General features: G+C 46.9%; 1 protein-coding gene across 3 annotated transcripts in view; it reads left to right on the top strand.

Moving 5' to 3' along the window:
* The window catches only part of Zbtb46 (zinc finger and BTB domain containing 46), a 95,467-nt gene that overhangs the window by 56,232 nt on the left and 19,928 nt on the right, over positions 1-19,307 (top strand). For all 3 annotated transcript variants that reach the window (XM_052723293.1, XM_052723294.1, XM_052723295.1), the window contains exon 3: positions 12,467-12,751. In XM_052723293.1, coding sequence (XP_052579253.1) covers positions 12,467-12,751 — 285 coding nt within the window. The remainder of the gene's footprint in view (positions 1-12,466; positions 12,752-19,307) is intronic.

The following is a 19,307-nucleotide window of genomic DNA, read 5'->3' as shown; positions in this document are numbered from 1 at the left end:
CCTGCCAGGGGTCTTGGAGAAGGGGATCCTTCCCGGTGGGGCTAGCAGGGAACCTGCCGGGTGGCCAGAACCTGGGGCCAAGTTGGGCAGGTCTTCCCTGGAGTGGCTGGTGCCCAGGGATGGGGTCCGGGGCAAGGAAGGGCACTCACCAGTTTTCCAAAAGGGAAGTCCGGAGCAAGATGGGAGCTGGGGGCCGGCCTCTAAGTCTCAGGAAGAGGCTTGGGGCTCAGGCGGATGGGCGTGGGGGCAGGGCGTGGAGACTGCAGGGTCTGCCAGGGGTCTTGGAGAAGGGGATCCTTCCCGGTGGGGCAGCAGGGAACCTGCTGGGTGGCCAGAACCTGGGGCCAAGTTGGGCAGGTCTTCCCTGGAGTGGCTGGTGCCCAGGGATGGGGTCCAGGGCAAGGAAGGGCACTCACCAGTTTTCCAAAAGGGAAGTCCGGAGCAAGATGGGAGCTGGGGGCCAGCCTCTAAGTCTCAGGAAGAGGCTTGGGGCTCAGGGGGATGGGAGTGGGGGCAGGGCGTGGAGACTGCAGGGTCTGCCAGGGGTCTTGGAGAAGGGGATCCTTCCCGGTGGGGCTAGCAGGGAACCTGCCCGGTGGCCAGAACCTGGGGCCAAGTTGGGCAGGTCTTCCCTGGAGTGGCTGGTGCCCAGGGATGGGGTCTGGGGCAAGGAAGGGTACTCACCAGTTTTCCAAAAGGGAAGTCCGGAGCAGGATGGGAGCTGGGGGCCGGCCTCTAAGTCTCAGGAAGAGGCTTGGGGCTCAGGCGGATGGGCGTGGGGGCAGGGCGTGAAGACTGCAGGGCCTGCCAGGGGTCTTGGAGAAGGGGATCCTTCCCGGTGGGGCTAGCAGGGAACCTGCCCGGTGGCCAGAACCTGGGGCCAAGTTGGGCAGGTCTTCCCTGGAGTGGCTGGTGCCCAGGGATGGGGTCTGGGGCAAGGAAGGGTACTCACCAGTTTTCCAAAAGGGAAGTCCGGAGCAAGATGGGAGCTGGGGGCCGGCTTCTAAGTCTCAGGAAGAGGCTTGGGGCTCAGGTGGATGGGAGTGGGGGCAGGGCGTGGAGACTGCAGGGCCTGCCAGGGGTCTTGGAGAAGGGGATCCTTCCCGGTGGGGCTAGCAGGGAACCTGCTGGGTGGCCAGAACCTGGGGCCAAGTTGGGCAGGTCTTTCCTGGAGTGGCTGGTGCCCAGGGATGGGGTCCGGGGCAAGGAAGGGCACTCACCAGTTTTCCAAAAGGGAAGTCCGGAGCAAGATGGGAGCTGGGGGCCGGCCTCTAAGTCTCAGGAAGAGGCTTGGGGCTCAGGCGGATGGGCGTGGGGGCAGGGCGTGGAGACTGCAGGGTCTGCCAGGGGTCTTGGAGAAGGGGATCCTTCCCGGTGCGGCTAGCAGGGAACCTGCCCGGTGGCCAGAACCTGGGGCCAAGTTGGGCAGGTCTTCCCTGGAGTGGCTGGTGCCCAGGGATGGGGTCCAGGGCAAGGAAGGGCACTCACCAGTTTTCCAAAAGGGAAGTCCGGAGCAAGATGGGAGCTGGGGGCCGGCCTCTAAGTCTCAGGAAGAGGCTTGGGGCTCAGGGGGATGGGAGTGGGGGCAGGGCGTGGAGACTGCAGGGTCTGCCAGGGGTCTTGGAGAAGGGGATCCTTCCCGGTGGGGCTAGCAGGGAACCTGCCCGGTGGCCAGAACCTGGGGCCAAGTTGGGCAGGTCTTCCCTGGAGTGGCTGGTGCCCAGGGATGGGGTCTGGGGCAAGGAAGGGTACTCACCAGTTTTCCAAAAGGGAAGTCCGGAGCAGGATGGGAGCTGGAGGCCGGCCTCTAAGTCTCAGGAAGAGGCTTGGGGCTCAGGCGGATGGGCGTGGGGGCAGGGCGTGAAGACTGCAGGGCCTGCCAGGGGTCTTGGAGAAGGGGATCCTTCCCGGTGGGGCTAGCAGGGAACCTGCCCGGTGGCCAGAACCTGGGGCCAAGTTGGGCAGGTCTTCCCTGGAGTGGCTGGTGCCCAGGGATGGGGTCCGGGGCAAGGAAGGGTACTCACCAGTTTTCCAAAAGGGAAGTCCGGAGCAAGATGGGAGCTGGGGGCCGGCTTCTAAGTCTCAGGAAGAGGCTTGGGGCTCAGGCGGATGGGAGTGGGGGCAGGGCGTGGAGACTGCAGGGTCTGCCAGGGGTCTTGGAGAAGGGGATCCTTCCCGGTGGGGCTAGCAGGGAACCTGCCCGGTGGCCAGAACCTGGGGCCAAGTTGGGCAGGTCTTCCCTGGAGTGGCTGGTGCCCAGGGATGGGGTCTGGGGCAAGGAAGGGTACTCACCAGTTTTCCAAAAGGGAAGTCCGGAGCAGGATGGGAGCTGGAGGCCGGCCTCTAAGTCTCAGGAAGAGGCTTGGGGCTCAGGCGGATGGGCGTGGGGGCAGGGCGTGAAGACTGCAGGGCCTGCCAGGGGTCTTGGAGAAGGGGATCCTTCCCGGTGGGGCTAGCAGGGAACCTGCCCGGTGGCCAGAACCTGGGGCCAAGTTGGGCAGGTCTTCCCTGGAGTGGCTGGTGCCCAGGGATGGGGTCTGGGGCAAGGAAGGGTACTCACCAGTTTTCCAAAAGGGAAGTCCGGAGCAAGATGGGAGCTGGGGGCCGGCTTCTAAGTCTCAGGAAGAGGCTTGGGGCTCAGGCGGATGGGAGTGGGGGCAGGGCGTGGAGACTGCAGGGTCTGCCAGGGGTCTTGGAGAAGGGGATCCTTCCCGGTGGGGCTAGCAGGGAACCTGCCGGGTGGCCAGAACCTGGGGCCAAGTTGGGCAGGTCTTCCCTGGAGTGGCTGGTGCCCAGGGATGGGGTCCGGGGCAAGGAAGGGCACTCTGTCATGGTGTTTTTTAAAAAATTAAATTCACAGCAGGTGAACTTGAAAGGATTTCTATGGACATAGACCAGCCTAAACATTCTTTGAGATGAGGAGACTAGGTGACTTGTCACCCTGGGGTACCTGGCAGAGTTGATGGTGTTTAGTCCCCACCAGAAAAGTCCAGATAGTGCCTGCTGGTCTGGTGTAGTGTGTCACCTGGGCTGAGGAATGAATAGACAGCTGTATGGAGGGATATGCTTCTGGAAACCCAGCAAGCCACATGTTGAGATGACAGTAGGCGGAGCACTGGTACCCCCAGACTCTGCAGGGATTTTTCTGGTTTGTTGCAAAGAAGGCAGATAGATGCTGGTAGGACACCAAGCTGGTGAGATAGTCACCTTGAATTGAGCAGCACTTATCCATGGTAATATTTCTTACTTGTTTTGCTTTGTTTCACTAGGATATCTCACTCTGTAGCCAAGGCTGGCATTGAATTGATGACTTTCCTGCCTCCACATCTCAAGAGCTGGGATTAAAGGCATGGGCTTATGGTGGTGCTTCCTGTGGTTGATTTCCAACTCTAATACTGTAGGTTGATCACCACGTTGTAATCTAAGTGAAGGAGCATCATTGGTCAGATTTCTACAGAGACACTGCCTTTAAGTCACATCCCAGGACCTAGGCCCTCCTCTAGCAGTTCCTGTGAGACTTATACCACCAAACCTCCCCATCTAGAGTATGTGTGGAGTTCTTTTCAACACTCTCCTATGAGGCCTCTGGTTGGGTCCTGTCTTGAGCCTGGAGATTGGTTCTTTTCTTTTTCTGGCATCTATAGACTCTTCTACAATAGTGCCATGCTGATGCTGGAGCCTGGTGAGCTGGCCCAGAGTAGCCAGTGATGCTGCATGCCATAGCAGCATGCCTCATACAAATCAAGGAACTTATTATGTTGAAATATTCAGGCTGACAGGTTTTCTTTTTCCAAGGTTCTGTAATCTATAATAATTCAGATTAAAACAGGTATATAAATGAGAAATCAGTTTGTAAACTTATATATAATGAGTTTATTTACTTATACTATTTTTTAATTATTTATTTATTTTTATTTTATGTGCATTGGTGTTTTACCTGCAGAATCCCTCCTCTCTCTCATCAATTGAATTCCTGGAGCTCAGCTTGGCGCCTGGCTGTAGATCTCTGCATCTGCCTCCATCAGTCACTGGACAAAGTCTCTATGATGATAGTTCGGATATTCGCTAGACTGGTCACCAGAGTAGACCAGTGCAGGCACTCTCAGGACCACTGCCAGCAGTCCAAGCAACCACACCATTCTTAAATGGGAATTTTTAGAAAGAGGAACGTGTGTGTGTGTGTGTGTGTGTGTGTGTGTGTGTGTGTGTGTGTGTGTGTATGTCACTGTGCAACCCAGGCTGGCCTTGAACTGATCCTCCTGCTTCAGCCTCCTGAATGCCAGGATTACAGACTTGAACCCACTGTGTCTGGTATAATTTCATGTGTTTATTTGAAAGCTTTTATGCCAAGGCTTTTTTCAAGGACTGTTAAGGACTAGGCTGTGGTTCAGTGGTAGAGATCCCAGAGTTGATCCTTACTACCATAAGATAAAATTAAATGACAAAAGATATTGAAAGTCATTTTAAAAACTGAGTGTCTGTAAGCTGAAGAGATGGCTCAGTGTTTAAAAGCACTTTTTGCTCTTGGAGGTTTGGTTCCTAGCACCCACAAGGTGTTCACAACTGCCTGAACCTCCAATTCCACAGCATAAAATACCCTCTCCTGGCCTCCACAGGTACTGAATGCACATCATGTCCTTACAGCAAAACCCATACCCTAAAATAAACCCATACCTTGAAATAAAAATAAATAAATCCTTAAAAAAAAATCTGAGGAGTCAAACATTGTTGGGCGAACTATTCATGGAGAGTTGTGAACAAATGTGTCCTTATTCTAAATAGGGCATCAAGAACAAGCCAAAGTAGCCATTCTATCAAAGCCCAGCTTGGTGAACTAATGACTTTACTGGGTTTACTTAGAGTACGGGAAAGGGTTACTTAGAGTAGCATGGGTGACCCCAAAAGAGTCACATCACCAAAAATTCCCATTGCAGCATGGATAATGACCACAGAGATGGAGTCCCCTGTCCAGTTAACCTTTCACACACTATGTGCTCTATCAGTCCTGGAGACCACAAGACTACATAAAGAATTACATTTGTCTGACAGAGAGGTGCAAAAAAGAGTGGCTGAGATCTCAAATGGGGATCTGATAACCCACCCCAGCACTTTCTTCTATGAGGAAACATCAGCTAGTCGAGTCTTGAGGATCACTTGGAAGTGGCCATAACTGTTCTTAAGATAGTAATGGCTATTAGGTCCTAAAGATAGCCTTCTACAACAATTAGGCAGCAGGTTCATGTCAAGCTGCTAACACTGCAGCTTACTGATGTGGCTAGCACCCTCAACCTGCATCCTAGGGATCTTGCTATCCCAGAGCTGATCCACTGTGGCTCGGCCTTTGTCCTGTCGAGGGTACTTTGCCAGGTCTGAGTTTTTAAACCAGCCATGGCCATTTCAGGCATTGTCAGCTTTCTCATGGGCAAATATATAAAGAGGCGAGCTCTTTGGTGAAAGTTACTATTATCTTTTGAGGTGTAATATATATATAATAAATTAGAACTGTAAAGTTTATGGTTAGAGGGGCTGGAGAGATGGCTCATGGTTAAGAACACTGGCTGTTCTTCCAGAGGTCCTGAGTTCAATTCCCAGCAACGACATGGTGGCTCACAACCATCTGTAATGAGATCTGGTGCCCTCTTCTGGCCTGCAGGCATACATGCAGACAGAACACTGTATGCATAATAAATAAATAAATCTTTTTTTTTTTTTTTTTTAAAAAAGAACGCTGGCTACTCTTCCAGAGTTCCTGAGTTCAATTCCTAGTGCCCACATGGTGGCTCACAGCCATCTATGATGGGATATGATGCCTTCTTCTGGCATAAAGGTATATATGCAGATATATACATAAAATAAATGAATAAATCTTTAAAAGTTTATGGTTAGAACAATATTGTTTGTATCTATAATGTTCTATTGAAAAAATATTCATAATTAAAATTGAAGCTAATATGGTGACACACCTGTAATCCCAGCATTCCAGCAGCTGAGGCAGGGGGATTGTTTTTTGTTTTTTTTTTTTGTTTGTTTGTTTGTTTGTTTTTTTTAAAGATTTATTTATTATGTATACAGTGTTCTGCCTGCATGTATCCCTGCAGGCCAGAAGAGGGCACCAGATCTAATTACAGATGGTTGGGAGCCACCATGTGGTTGCTGGGAATTGAACTCAGGACCTCTGGAAGAGCAGCCAGTGCTCTTAACCTCAGAGCCACCTCTCCAGCCCCGGGGGGTTGTTTTGAGTTTGAGGTTGGTCTGGCCTATATAGCAAGACCCTGTCTCATAAAATAAACATTAAAAAAAAAAAAAGAAAAGCACAGGGCATGGAGGCAGAGGCAGGCCTATCTCTGTGATTTTAAGGCCAGCCTTGTCTACAAAGCAAGTCTTAAAAAACCAGAAAGAAGGAAAGAAAGGAAGGAAGGAAAAAAGAAAGAAAGAAATGAAGGAAGGAAGGAAGGAGAGAGAGAGAGAGATAGAACGAACAGCAACTAGGTGATGGTGGTGTACACCTTTAATCCCAGCTCTCAAGAGGCAGAGACAAGTGGGTCTCTAAGTTCCAGGCTGTGTTAGTTTACAGAGTGAGTTCCAGGACAGCCAGGACTACACAAAGAAACCCTTTCTTGAAAAACAAACCAAAAAAAGAAAGGAAGGAAGGAAGGAAGAAAGAAAGAAAGAAAAGCTGAAAAAAATGAAATAGTGAATATATCTGCTGCTGAATTTCCCTGTAACATTGTATTTTATTTATTAAATGCCATCCACTTGAGGGTTAGAGAGATGGCTCAGTGGTTAAAGGAACTTGTTGCTCTTGCAGAGGACCCAAGGTCAGTTCCCAGAACCTACATTGTGGCTTACAATCATCTCTAACTCAAGTTCCAGGGAACTCTATGCTGTCTTCTGACCTTTGAAAACACTAGGCACACACCTGTTGCATATACATACATGCAAACAAATCACTCATATGTATAAAATAAATCAATCTTTAAAAAACATCCGCTTACCTGAAATCCCACCTTATTTTTCGATGTTATTTCAAAGTAAGTGGTAGACAGCAGTATTCTTTATTCCAAGTGTTTTAGTTAGAGCTCAGTGTGTTTACATTTTTAGGTGAAGTTTAGCCACCATGAATGTGCCAAATCTCAATAATTTGATGTATTTGATGAATACAAGCCCTTAAGCAGGGGTAGAACTTTCTGGAGTCTCCCTGGGATGATTTAGATTGTGTAGCATTTTATCCAATGGCATCCAACAATGTACAGCAATACCTTCTGGTGAGAACTCTTACATGCCTTAGTGTCTTTGTGGCAGGTCTGTGCAGTACCTGCCTGGATATTACACTTTGTTCACTATAGTGTCATATGCACTGTCTGCAAAAAAAAAAAAAAAAACCCTCTGTTTATTCTGTCTTGTCTGGTGATGGTAGGCACATATCTGCATGTACTGTGGTTGGAAGCAAAGCTTCTGCAACACTGTCAGGCTCTTTGAGGGATGCCTGTGTTTGTTTTCCTGTAGTAACCACTCCATCATGGAGAGGCTAGGTCTTGAGAAGGAATGTGCTCAAACTTAGAAAAATCCTTCAGAAGTTTTCGGTCTGTCTGCCACCATTAATAAATAAGTCTTGCTCATATTGTTTTTTAGCTGTGCAAAGTATTGAGTTTTGATAAATTCATACATATGACAGAGACTATCAACCCAGTTCTCGTGGAGGTGTTTCAGTCGGTCCTCAAGCCCCAGAGGCAATGGCAAGGCTAGCTCGGGAACAAGTAGAGAATATCTCAAGGATGGAAGCACCTTGGGTGTGCTTTCCCCGCCCCCACCTCCCCATTTTGAGATATGTAGATTTACACGCTGATGAAGTGTGATCCTAATTAATTAGTCTTATCAATTAAAACTAGGAGTCAGATATCGGGGCAATAACCTGAAATATCAGAGAAGCAGAGCAGCCGCCACTAGAGATTTCTTGCCTCTATGAATCCTCAGACCGAATGGGGCGCTAGGACCTGTCTTCACTTGCCTTGTATTCCTGTCTCCACCTCCCTAGTGCTAGGATTAAAGGCACGCCCCACGATACCCTGGCTCTGTTACTCTTTTAGACTGGTTCAATCCCGTGTAGCCCAGGGTGGCCTTGAACTCCTGATCTTCCTGCTTCCTCCTCCCAAGTGTTGGGATTAAAGGTGTGTGTTATACTGCCTGTCCTCTGTGGTTAGCTAGTGGCTAGCTCTGTCCTCTGATCTCCAGGCAAGCTTTATTTGTCAGAACACAAACAAAATATCACACAACATGCCACTGTTAGCAATATTACAGAAGCTGGGTGTAGTAGCTCTTTCCTAACATCCTAGTACTCAGGAGGCTGAGGTAAGAGGATCATGGCAAGTCTGAGTCTATCTAGGGCTGCATAGTGAGTTCCAAGGCAATCAGGACTACATAAAGCTGGGCTTCATAGAAGACCCTGTCTTAAGAGATTGAGGAAGGTGCCACTCTGCAGTTCCTGGAAATAGTAGCAGCCTGTAAATCAGAATCACTGTCACAAACAAACATTGAGGGTGATGTGACCTGCTGACCTTACTCAGACTTTTCCAGTGTTCTTTATTGTCACTCTTTAAAAAAAAAAAAAGTAAGCCGGGCGGTGGTGGCGCACGCCTTTAATCCCAGCACTCGGGAGGCAGAGCCAGGCGGATCTTTGTGAGTTCGAGGCCAGCCTGGACTACCAAGTGAGTTCCAGGAAAGGCGCAAAGCTACACAGAGAAACCCTGTCTCGAAAAACCAAAAAAAAAAAAAAAAAAAAAAAAAAAAAGTATTCTCTGTAGAAGAACGGACATCTTGTTAAATAAGAAACACAGAGCCAATGCAGAGATGAAAGCCCAAGAGGTCAGAGCTAAGAGCCTTACCCTTCACTGCTGCAGCTATCCTCTTCAGCCAAGAGAGCTACTTCCTGTTTGTTTGTCTGTTTTATAGACTTTCTATTCTGCCTTCTCATTGGTTGTAAACCCAACCACATCACCTCCTCGTTACTGCCTGTCTGTATAGACCTCCAGGTCTTCTATAGTTGGTATTGAGATTAAAGGCGTGTGTCTCCATGCTGGCTGTATCCTTGAACACACAGAGATTCGCCTAGCTCTGCTTCCCAAGAGCTGGGATTAAAGGCGTGCACCACTATCGCCCAGTTTCTGCTATGGCTTGCTATTAGCTCTGACCCTCAGGCAACTTTATTTATTAACATACAAATAAAATCACATTTCAGTACAATTAAAATATCACCATAATTATCTTGAGAATTTCGTACATGTATACAATGAAATATGATTATATCCTTTCCCCATTCATTAACCCCTCTAGCTCTCCAGAATACCCCAATACATCCCCTTCCTGGTTTAATGTCCTCATTGTTTTACTGGCTCTCAAGTCCAGAATGACCTCCAAGTCTCTATGTAACCAATGATGATCTTGAATTTGAACTTTGGATACATTTACCTTTGTCTCTTGAGTGCTGGGATTACAGGTGTGTGCAACCATACTTGATTTATACAGTTCTGGGATTCAACCCAGGACTTTGTGCATAGTAGTCAAACATTTCACAAACTGAACTACATCCCCAGCACCCACCAAGAAGAAGAAGAAGAAGAAGAAGAAGAAGAAGAAGAAGAAGAAGAAGAAGAAGAAGAAGAAGAAGAAGAAGAAGAAGAAGAAAGTAGTAGTCAGAATCTTGCAAGGTGTGGTGATGCCTGCTTTTAATCCCAGCATTTGGGAGGCAGAGGCAGGTGGATATCTGTAAGTTGGAGGCCAGTCTGGTTTACATAGCAAGTGCTAGGCCAGCCAAGGCTACATAGAGAGATCTTGTCTCAAAAGAAAGGAAAGGAAAAGAATAGACTCTCACTTTATGGTTCAGCCTGGCCCTCTCAGCAATCATGCCTCTGCTTCCCAAGTGCTGGGATTACAAATGGGAACCACCACATATGGCATAGATTTTTTTTTTTTTTTGAATAAGGGTCTCTCTTGATTGGCTGGCTTTGAACTCACAGAGATTCCCCTGCTTCTGCCTCCCAAGTGTTAGGATTAAAGACATGTGCCACTATGTCCTGCCATTCATTCAGTTTATTTTTTAACATTGCCATTGAAGTCTTTTTCCCCCTAATGTCACCAAATCTATTTGCCTCTAACACTTGAGACGGTGATAGTGAGAGGCTCAATCATGTAACTTTTCATGTTACATGTTTGCTTTGGTCATCCCCCATATCTTCGTAAAGATGCTTGTGTGCTATGTTGACTCTTAGCTCACAGAAGCATTTCAGTAGCCTTTGTAGGAAGTAATCTGTTTATCTGCGAGCTATGTTTTGGGAAGAGTGGGGCAGTTCTTGTCACAGTTGGCTAAATGTCATAAGTCTGGAGGCTAATGCCAAGAGCTACTGTCCAAGTCCTACTATCCACTTGTTTGCAGGTCCATGACTCATCAAGTTAGATGCTAAAGAGAAATGCACTTTAAATTCATGTTAATCCCCAAGAGTTAAGTTGCTAAAGAATCACACTATTGATCTGAAGGGATGACTCAGTGGCTAAGAGCACTTGTTGCTCTTGCAGAGGTCTTGGGTATAATTTTTAGCACCCACTGGTGGTTCACAATCATCTATAACTCCAGTTCTAGGGGATCTGATGCCCTCTTCTGACCTCTATGGGCATCAAGCACACATGTGGTGTACATACATACATGCAGTCAGAGCATACACACAAAATTAAAAAAATTAATACAATCTAATAAAAAGTTGTCTTAAATCCCAGGCCCTAAGCACACAGAAGCATTGATACTTTCTTTGCTTTTTATTCAGTGCTCCTAGGGAAAAGGTTTGGAGGGTCATTAGCACTTGTGTTGGAGGGGCACTTCTCACTGTGGCCTGAACATGGCTATCTTTTCATTAGGATAGGAGCCTTAGAGCAAGAGGGTAGAGGAACAGGTGGGCTCAGATCCTATGTGACATTTCCCCCCTTTACTTTTCTCATGTAAAGAATAACAGATGTCCTGCTTGGTCACTTCAGCTGTTCTAACTAGAGTGTCTTGGATCTGTCACCTTTGAGAAACTGCCAACCTTCCACTGATGATGCATGATTCATGTTTTCAGTTATAGCAATGCTTCAGGTTCTCCATCTCCTCATTGATACTTGTTGTTTTCTGTTGTTTGATAGATGCTGTTCTCACAGGTGTGAAATTGTATCTCAGTGTAGTTTTGTTTTTCTTACAGTGCTGGGGATTGAATGCAGGGCCTTGGGTATGCTAGGCAAGCACTTACCACAGTCATGCCTGAGTTTTTACCCAAGTGCTGAGGATTCAAATTCAGAACTGCAGGCTTTAATGGAAAGTGCTCTTAACCCACCGAGAAATCCCCCCAGCCCCTTACTGTGTTTTGATTTGCATTTCTCTTATGACAAAGATGTTTGAATACCTTTTTGTGAGATTATTGGCCATGTGTGTCTTTAGATAACTGTCTAATCAGATCTACTGCATGTTTTTATTTACCTTTATTATTGAATTAAAAGATATTTTAGAGTCTTGATATGTATCTTATCAGCTATATAATTTTGGGATGGAATATAGTTCAGTGGTATAGTGCTTACCTAGTATGTATAGGTCCTAGGTTCAGTTCCCAGTACTATGTAAACAGGCGTGGTGGCACACACCTGTAATGCCAGGACATAGGAGGTGGAGGCTGGGAGGATTAGCCGCTCAAAGTCATCCTTGGCTACAAAGAGTTAGAGGCTAACATGGGGTTCATAAGACGCTGTCTCAAAATTTGTATAAGTAACTTGTACATACTCTCTCCGTTCTGTGGGTTGTCATTGAAACATGTCAGTTTCTATTTATTTATTTTGTATTTTGTTTTATTTTTGAGACAAAGCCTCATATAGCCCAGGCTGGTCACAAACTCACCATGTAGTTGAGAATGACCTTGAGCTCCTGGTCCTCTTGCCTCTTTCTACTAAGTGTTGGAACTGCAGGCATGCACCATCATACCTGGCACAAGGTTTTAATTTTGATGAAATCCAATTTATGTTTTGTTACTAGTGTTTTTGGTATCTGACAACCCATTGCCAAATCTGAGGTCATGTAGATTTTCTTCTAAGAGTTTCATAGTTTTCGCTTTAACGGTCATTGGTGCATGTTGAGTGCACCCTATTCTTTGAGAAGAGGAGATCCTATAGCTCCAGAGTTGGGTCTGGGCTCAGGTCTTTGACCCTTTATCAAAGGTTAGTGGCCTTCTACCCTGGTTGTGAGTGAAGTGCCCATTGGATTGTAAATTTTGCTGTGCTGTGTGGCATGTTATAGGTCTAGGCAGGTGGGATCAGTAGCACATTTTGCTCTGGGTGGGTACACTGGTTCAGAGGGCTAGACTGGACTGAAGCTCATTGCCATTATCCTCCTAATTGTCTTCATTTCCCACTTGCAACATCCCCAAATGACCTGTGTGTTCCTCCCCTTCCCTAGATGTGGACCTGACTGTCACTGAGGCCAGCAGCTCAGACAGCCGAGGTGAGAGGGCAGAGCTCTATGCACACATCGATGAGGGCCTCCTAGGAGGAGAAACCAGCTACTTGGGCCCACCCCTCACCCCAGAGAAGGATGAAGCACTGCACCAGGCCACTGCAGTGGCCAACCTGCGTGCAGCACTCATGAGTAAGAACAGTCTGCTGTCACTCAAGGCTGACGTGCTCGGGGACGACGGCTCGCTTCTGTTCGAGTACCTGCCCAAAGGTGCCCACTCATTGTCTCGTAAGTGCAACTTCTGGTGTGTCGCTGTGTCCTGATTTGATTTTAAACATCTCATTTCAACTCTCAGACCCAGGTGTCACTGAGGAGGAGGAGGTTGTAACCTGTCTGTCAGGCAGATGGGCTGTGAGTTGCAACTACCTTCCAGCTACCTCAAGGTCTTTCAGGAGGTAGACTGGCTTTGAGTCCTATGGGACCAGCATGCTTGCTTTACAGGACAAGAAGGGAATTGGTATGTGTTGTTGGGCATCAAGAGGGAGCAGTGAGTGCTTGTTGGAATGTTTTGCGCTCAAACTTGAAGCATCTAAATCTAAAACCCACCAAGCTTAAAAGTACACACAATTAGTAAACCTAAACCCACAAACCCCCTGGAACCAGTGGCAGGTCTGTGCCCGAGAGAGTCTTTGTGTCCAGGAACAGGTACTGGCTCCCTCTGCTGGTCCACCACCAGCCTTTGTGCTGGGATTTGTTCTGTGTAGGAGACATGCAGAGAGCCGCTGACCCAGGGATGTGGAGCTTGCTTTGTTCTTGCTAGAGAGTGCTGGTCATGTGTATATTTTTAGAAAGGAGTTGGATGCTGCATTTAAGACCTTAGTGTGTCTAGCTGAAATCCAGACCACAGGCTGACCATGCTGCAGCTGAAGGGCAGCTGCTGTTTAGGAGCTGGCTCCCCCAAGGTGCCTTTTCCTGTGAGACAAGAGGCATTAGTATCTGCAGAGCTCATAGCCACAAGACAGGCTGCTTCCCTTGTCACGGTACATACCGACATATGTGATGCTGGGAGAATGGTGTGACTGCCCTGGGCATCAACCTAGCTCCAGAACTTCCTGTTTATCTGGTGCTCAGCATGAATGTGAGAAAATGACTTGATATTTTTCTCTCTGTGGGGAAGGAAGGGACATACCCTACACTGGAGACATCGAGTTGGGAACATGAGGGGTATCCTGTCCCAGGAAGCCCAAGTATATGTGTGGTGGTGACTGGTCATCCTCCAAGCCACTGAATTACAGGACAGTTTCCAGTTGCCTTTGATGCTGGCACTTTGGACCTTGTTTACAGTTTTGTTTCCATGAGCACTAAAACATTATTTGTTGGGCTTTTGTATTGGTTTGAGGAGTTATGCAAATTACTTATCGCAAATAAAGACGAAAGGTGGAAAATGATGTCTGCTCTCTTTATTTCCAAGTTACCTATCAAGTGGCCATGGAGGCAAGCTGAGACTACTTCATCAACAGTGTGCACTGAGATTATGCACACTGTCAAAAACACTTTAGGCCTTGTTTCCCACATCTGGGAAATGGGGATGGGGCCAATCCATAGCTGTTGTGATTGTTAAACAAACAGCATCCAAGAGTGTTGAACATGGCTTGGATAAACCAGTGTGGTGAGTGTCTCAAGAGCAAAGTCTATTTATGGGTACAGATTGTTGGATTCCTGAAAGTCCCAAAGTATTGGGACAGTTCATGGAGGTGGCTATAGGTGAATTGGGGTACCTGGAATTCACATGAACAGAGGAGTTCTAAAATTCAACAATTTTTGTGGATAACATGGGGCAGTGGAGATGAGGTGAGGTTTGGGTTATTCTCACTCTTTCTTCATACTCACGGGACATGTGTGTCCAATGTAGTGTAAAACTCCCCCTTCAGGGAAGGCTGGGGTAACAACTACTTGTTTGTTCCCTGGTTCCCCAGCTACTGTTTGTCTTTAAGAATAAATTTGGTGGTACGCACCTTTAATCCCAGCACTCGGGAGGCAGAGGCAGGCAGATCTTTATGAGTTCAAGGCCAGCCTGGTCTACAGGGTGAGTTTTAGGACACCCAGGGCTAATTAAAAAGAGAATCCCTGTCTCAGAAAGAGAGAAAGAGAGAGAGAGAGAGAGAGAGAGAGAGAGAGAGAGAGAGAGAGAGAGAGAATGAATGAATGAATGAATGAATGAATATAATATATAATTTTGGAATGAGGGAACTGGTTTGCAGGTTTTCTATCCTTTCTGTATCTAGTAGCTTCACTTTGGCATGAGCTCTGTTCAAAAGAAACTTTAGCCTGTTTGTGCTAGGAACATATAGTAGTCATATTCAGAATCAGAGGGCATGGCCAGCCCTAAAAGCTGATTTTACTTTCTATAGCAGGACCTCAAGGACCTTGAGGAAGCCCCTTCCTGTCCTGCTGTCTGAGTGACCCTGGTCCAGGCCCTCCTTGCTTTAGGAGGTGCTGTAGCTTAGCCAGGCCAAGGTAGCGCCTGGCAAGGACGGGGCTGTAAGCGTGCATTTTCCTTCTCAGATCTCTCTTCTGGTATGAGTTACTTCTCAGTCTGTATTCTATAAAGCTTGGAAGTGAAGTAGGGTAGCAAGGCCTCCTTGTGACCTCCTTTGAGGCTTAGCATATGCATCCTCATACTCCTGCAGATTGCCAAGGCTCATCCTGTTCTGTCCTTTACAGGTGGAATCAGCTTTTAGGTTTGATATTTTGTTATTTCAATGATGTTTTAACATCCTTATGCCACTGTTTTTATATAAATTTGTCCTTTTATTTTCTATGTATAGGGTTAGAGGTTGACAGAAAAATGCTGGATTTAGTGGTGATCACCTGTACTCCCAGCATTGAGGAGGCTGAGGCAGAAGGATCATGAGTTTGAATTAACCTGGGCTACATACTAATCCTGTCATTTTTTTTTTTTTTTTGAGTGGCAGGATTTAAGGTTTGGGTGTGAACTATAGAACTTTGACTATGTGTAGTACATGAAACATACCTGCTGGGCTGTAGACGCAGAAGAATGAGTAGGCTATTTTAAACATTATTTTCTAAAATCCTAAGTTAAGTCTGCCTGGTTTTGTGCTACATTAGAATGAAACATGGAAATATTCAGAAATAGATTCTTGTCTTCCAAAATGTGTGGCTTGTCTCACTGTGACAGGATCCACCACGAGTATCCATGATGAATAGTTGGCTATGGGGCTTGTGGCAAGGTTTAGGGATGGGTAGTGCTGATTCTGCTGGTGGCAAGCTCTGCAGTGGTGTAGAAAGGCAGGCAGCGCCATGTGCCCTTCTACCCACTGAGTGCGCAAGTGCGGCCTACTGTGCTACATGCGCCTGTGTGGAGCAGAAACAAGGATGGTCAGTGGAGTGTGATGGAGGTCTATTTCTCTGTGATGTCATCTGTTGCTTTGGACACTTGGAGGAAAGTCTTGGGCACGTTGGAACTTTTCTTCATGACTTTGCTGACTTTCAGGACTTAATGTGGCTGACTGGATGGTGTGTTTCACTTTACTGTTGATGAACTGGCCTGGGTTGTTATAAGTTGGGGAGAGATGAGTGGCTGACTCAAATAGGAGGGGCAGCCCTATTCCACAAACCTGCCTGTGTACCCTGCCTAAGCACCCAGCTCACCTTCCAGTTCTAGAAATGTATCCTTTGAGCTGCAGGTGTATTGGAGGATCTGTTGTGGGAAAACTCCTTTTTAGGGCTTTATACCCAAGAGTGCCAAATAGGTGTAAAAAGAAACTCCAGTGTTCAAGGAGCTTGTGCTTTAACTCTGATGAGCTCCAGAGAAGCACTTGGGAAAGAAGATTACTCTACTCTGGTGACAGGGTGTCAGGGTTCTGGCTGCTGTGTTTGGTTGGATTTGGCTTTGTGTTGGGACTTAAAACTGCCACATGTGTTGCTGGTGGCAAGCTTTGTCCAAGTGGGCCTGAGACTTCCACTGTAGTACCTGAAGGACACAAGCCCCAATGGATATGGAATGTTGTTAGAGAAAGGTAATATTATAGCTCCTCAGTGTGGTTTGGTGGCTGTTTTGTGGTAAAGGACATGAAGCATTGGTGCCCTATGACCCGACTCTCTGCTCACACACTGATATAGATGTGGTTTGGTCATGGCAATTTTGTATGGGAATTCAATTGTATTTCAAGATTTTATTATTGTTATTTTATAGTGGAGATCCACCCTAGGCCTTGAGCATGGTAGATAAGTACTCTGCCATTGAAATACTCTCTACCCTTTTTTAACTTTGATTTTGAGACAGTCAGATTCTTGATAAATTGACCAGTTTGCCATGTAACTCAGACAGATCTCAAGTCTCCTCTCACACTTTCTTGAGTGCTAGGATACAGTCCTGAACCACTGAACCTAGTTAAGTTGCAGATTTTTCTTTTATTTTTGTTTTTTGAGGCAAGGTCTCATGTAGCCCAGGCTGACTTCAAGCTTGATACATAGCTAGGGATAACCTTGGACTTCTGATCCTTTTGCCTCTACCTCCCAAGTGCGAGGATGACAGGGCTGTGCACCATCAGACCATGCACTTGTAACTTTTTAAATATATTACTTTATTTTTATGTGTGTGTGTGTGTGTGTGTGTGTGTGTGTGTGTGTGAGAGAGAGAGAGAGAGAGAGAGAGAGAGAGAGAGAGAGAGAGAGAGAGAGAGAGAACACAATGTGCTTACAGAGGCCAGAAGAAGGTGCCAGATCTCTTTGGAGCTGGAGCTACAGGCAGCTCAGTGCTGCCTGATGTGGGTGCTGGGAACTGAACTTAGGTCTTCTGGAAGAGCAGTACACACTCTTAACCAATGAACCATCTCTACAGCCTCTTTTGCAGGTTTTTAAACATGTGTGCAGGTAGTACGATGTAGTGAATACTCAGAAATTTTCTCTGGATGGTTCTAGAACATTCTAGAAAAAAATGAATTAACTTCTTTTTGTAGGTAGGCCTAATAAATTAAAAAAGATGGTGGTTTCATTACTGGATCACCATTCTTGTCACTGATGTCCCCAGAAAAGGACTTTGCATTACTTCTTTTTTTTTTTTTTTTTTTTTTTTTTGGTTTTTCGAGACAGGGTTTCTCTGTGTAGCTTTGCACCTTTCCTGGGACTCACTTGGTAGCCCAGGCTGGCCTCGAACTCACAGAGATCCGCCTGGCTCTGCCTCCCGAGTGCTGGGATTAAAGGCGTGCGCCACCACCGCCCGGCTGCATTACTTCTTTTGATTCAGGTTAACTTGATTCTCTCCTGATACTTTTTCAGCAGTAAGCTGACAACTTGCCTTTTCATAGTCATTGTTCACCGAACAGAAACCAGGGAATAAGTCATTTGTAGCTCACTGTTACTGTTTTACAAGTTGTACTTGTGGGTGCACATTGACACCTGAGGCCTTGGCACTGCCTTTCTTCCATGGGCCCTAGAGAAATACTGCAGGAGTTTGAGCACCTGATTTACATGAGCAAATAAGACCAGCTGACCTTGGGAGGCTATGACACCACAGACTCTGCCACCATTTTCACTGTCTTTGATGACCCCAAAGTGCTAAAAGGGCCACTTCCAAGCTCACTGATAGAATGTCCCCTGGGAACTGCATAGCACAGTTATGTCCTGTGTGAATTTTCCATATTCCTTTCAGACCCTAAGGGCTTGGCTATCCACCTTCAAAACCTACCCACTGGTGAAGTTGTCACTGGAGCTGGCATAGTATTGGACTTGGATGTACTTCTTTCTGTGGCCACAGGCTCCACAAGGCAGAGGCACAGGAACTTATTCTACAGAGAACAAAGGCAGCTTGTTTTGGCTTAGAGATTGTTAAAGACTATTTCCTTATGGTGTTTAAACAAGCAGCCCAGGACCTTAGCATAATGCTAGATTGATCTGGAATTTTTTTTTTTTAATTTATTTTAGTTTATTTTGCAATACAATTCAGTTCTACATATCGGTCACGGATTCCCTTGTTCTCCCCCCTCCCGTCCCCCTCACCTTCCCCCCAACGCCGCCCCCCCCCATTCCCATCTCCTCCAGGGCAAAACCTTCCCCACAGACTGAGGTCAACCTGGTAGACTCAGTCCAGGTAGGTCTAGTCCCCTCCTCCCAGGCCGAGCCAAACAATCCTGCATAGGCCCCTGGGGCCTATGCAGGATTGTTTGGATCTGGAATTTTATTCTATTCCTACAAGGGACTTTGTCAAGCTGGACACAGGCCAGAGCATCTTGGAGTTCTTGTTAGGAGCCTGACTCTCAGAGCTAGCTTTCCATGCCAGTTCCTCTACTGGACTCATATTGCTCTTAGAAAGAGACCCCATCCGAGGCAAGTGATATGTAAGAATCCCTGCTATTGGAATTAGCTAGCTGGTGAAAGTACTAAAGGCCCATCCTCCAACCATACCCTGGCATTGTGCCCTAGCCAGCTGCGCTCCTCAAGAACATTGACAGTGCTTCTGAGATGCTCATGGGGAACATTGGAGCAGAGTGTACACATCTCTACCTACTTCTACTCAGATTCCCAGGAGACAGAACCCAGGGGGTCAGCACTGCTTCCCAGACCAGGTAAGACTTAAGGCAGCCACACCTGGGCAGTCTGGAACCAATCATGTATCTTGGGACTTGTCAAGTGAACAAAATGCAGACCGAGGGCTTGGAACAGCTCCACATAAGGGTCTTAAGAGCCATTCTGCCTCCAGCCTCTCTTTATGCTCAGCTCAGTCCTCCAGGTGAGCAGAACCATTAGCTTTCACTAATGCTGACTTCATTCTCACAGTGACATGTGTGCTAAATTGCTTTATGCTTATTTTTGGATATTTCTC

Source organism: Peromyscus californicus, unplaced genomic scaffold, assembly GCF_007827085.1.
Source record: "Peromyscus californicus insignis strain IS unplaced genomic scaffold, ASM782708v3 Scaffold_7__1_contigs__length_154581171, whole genome shotgun sequence".
NCBI classification, from domain to species: domain Eukaryota; kingdom Metazoa; phylum Chordata; class Mammalia; order Rodentia; family Cricetidae; genus Peromyscus; species Peromyscus californicus.
This window is presented reverse-complemented; position numbering and strand designations above follow the sequence as displayed.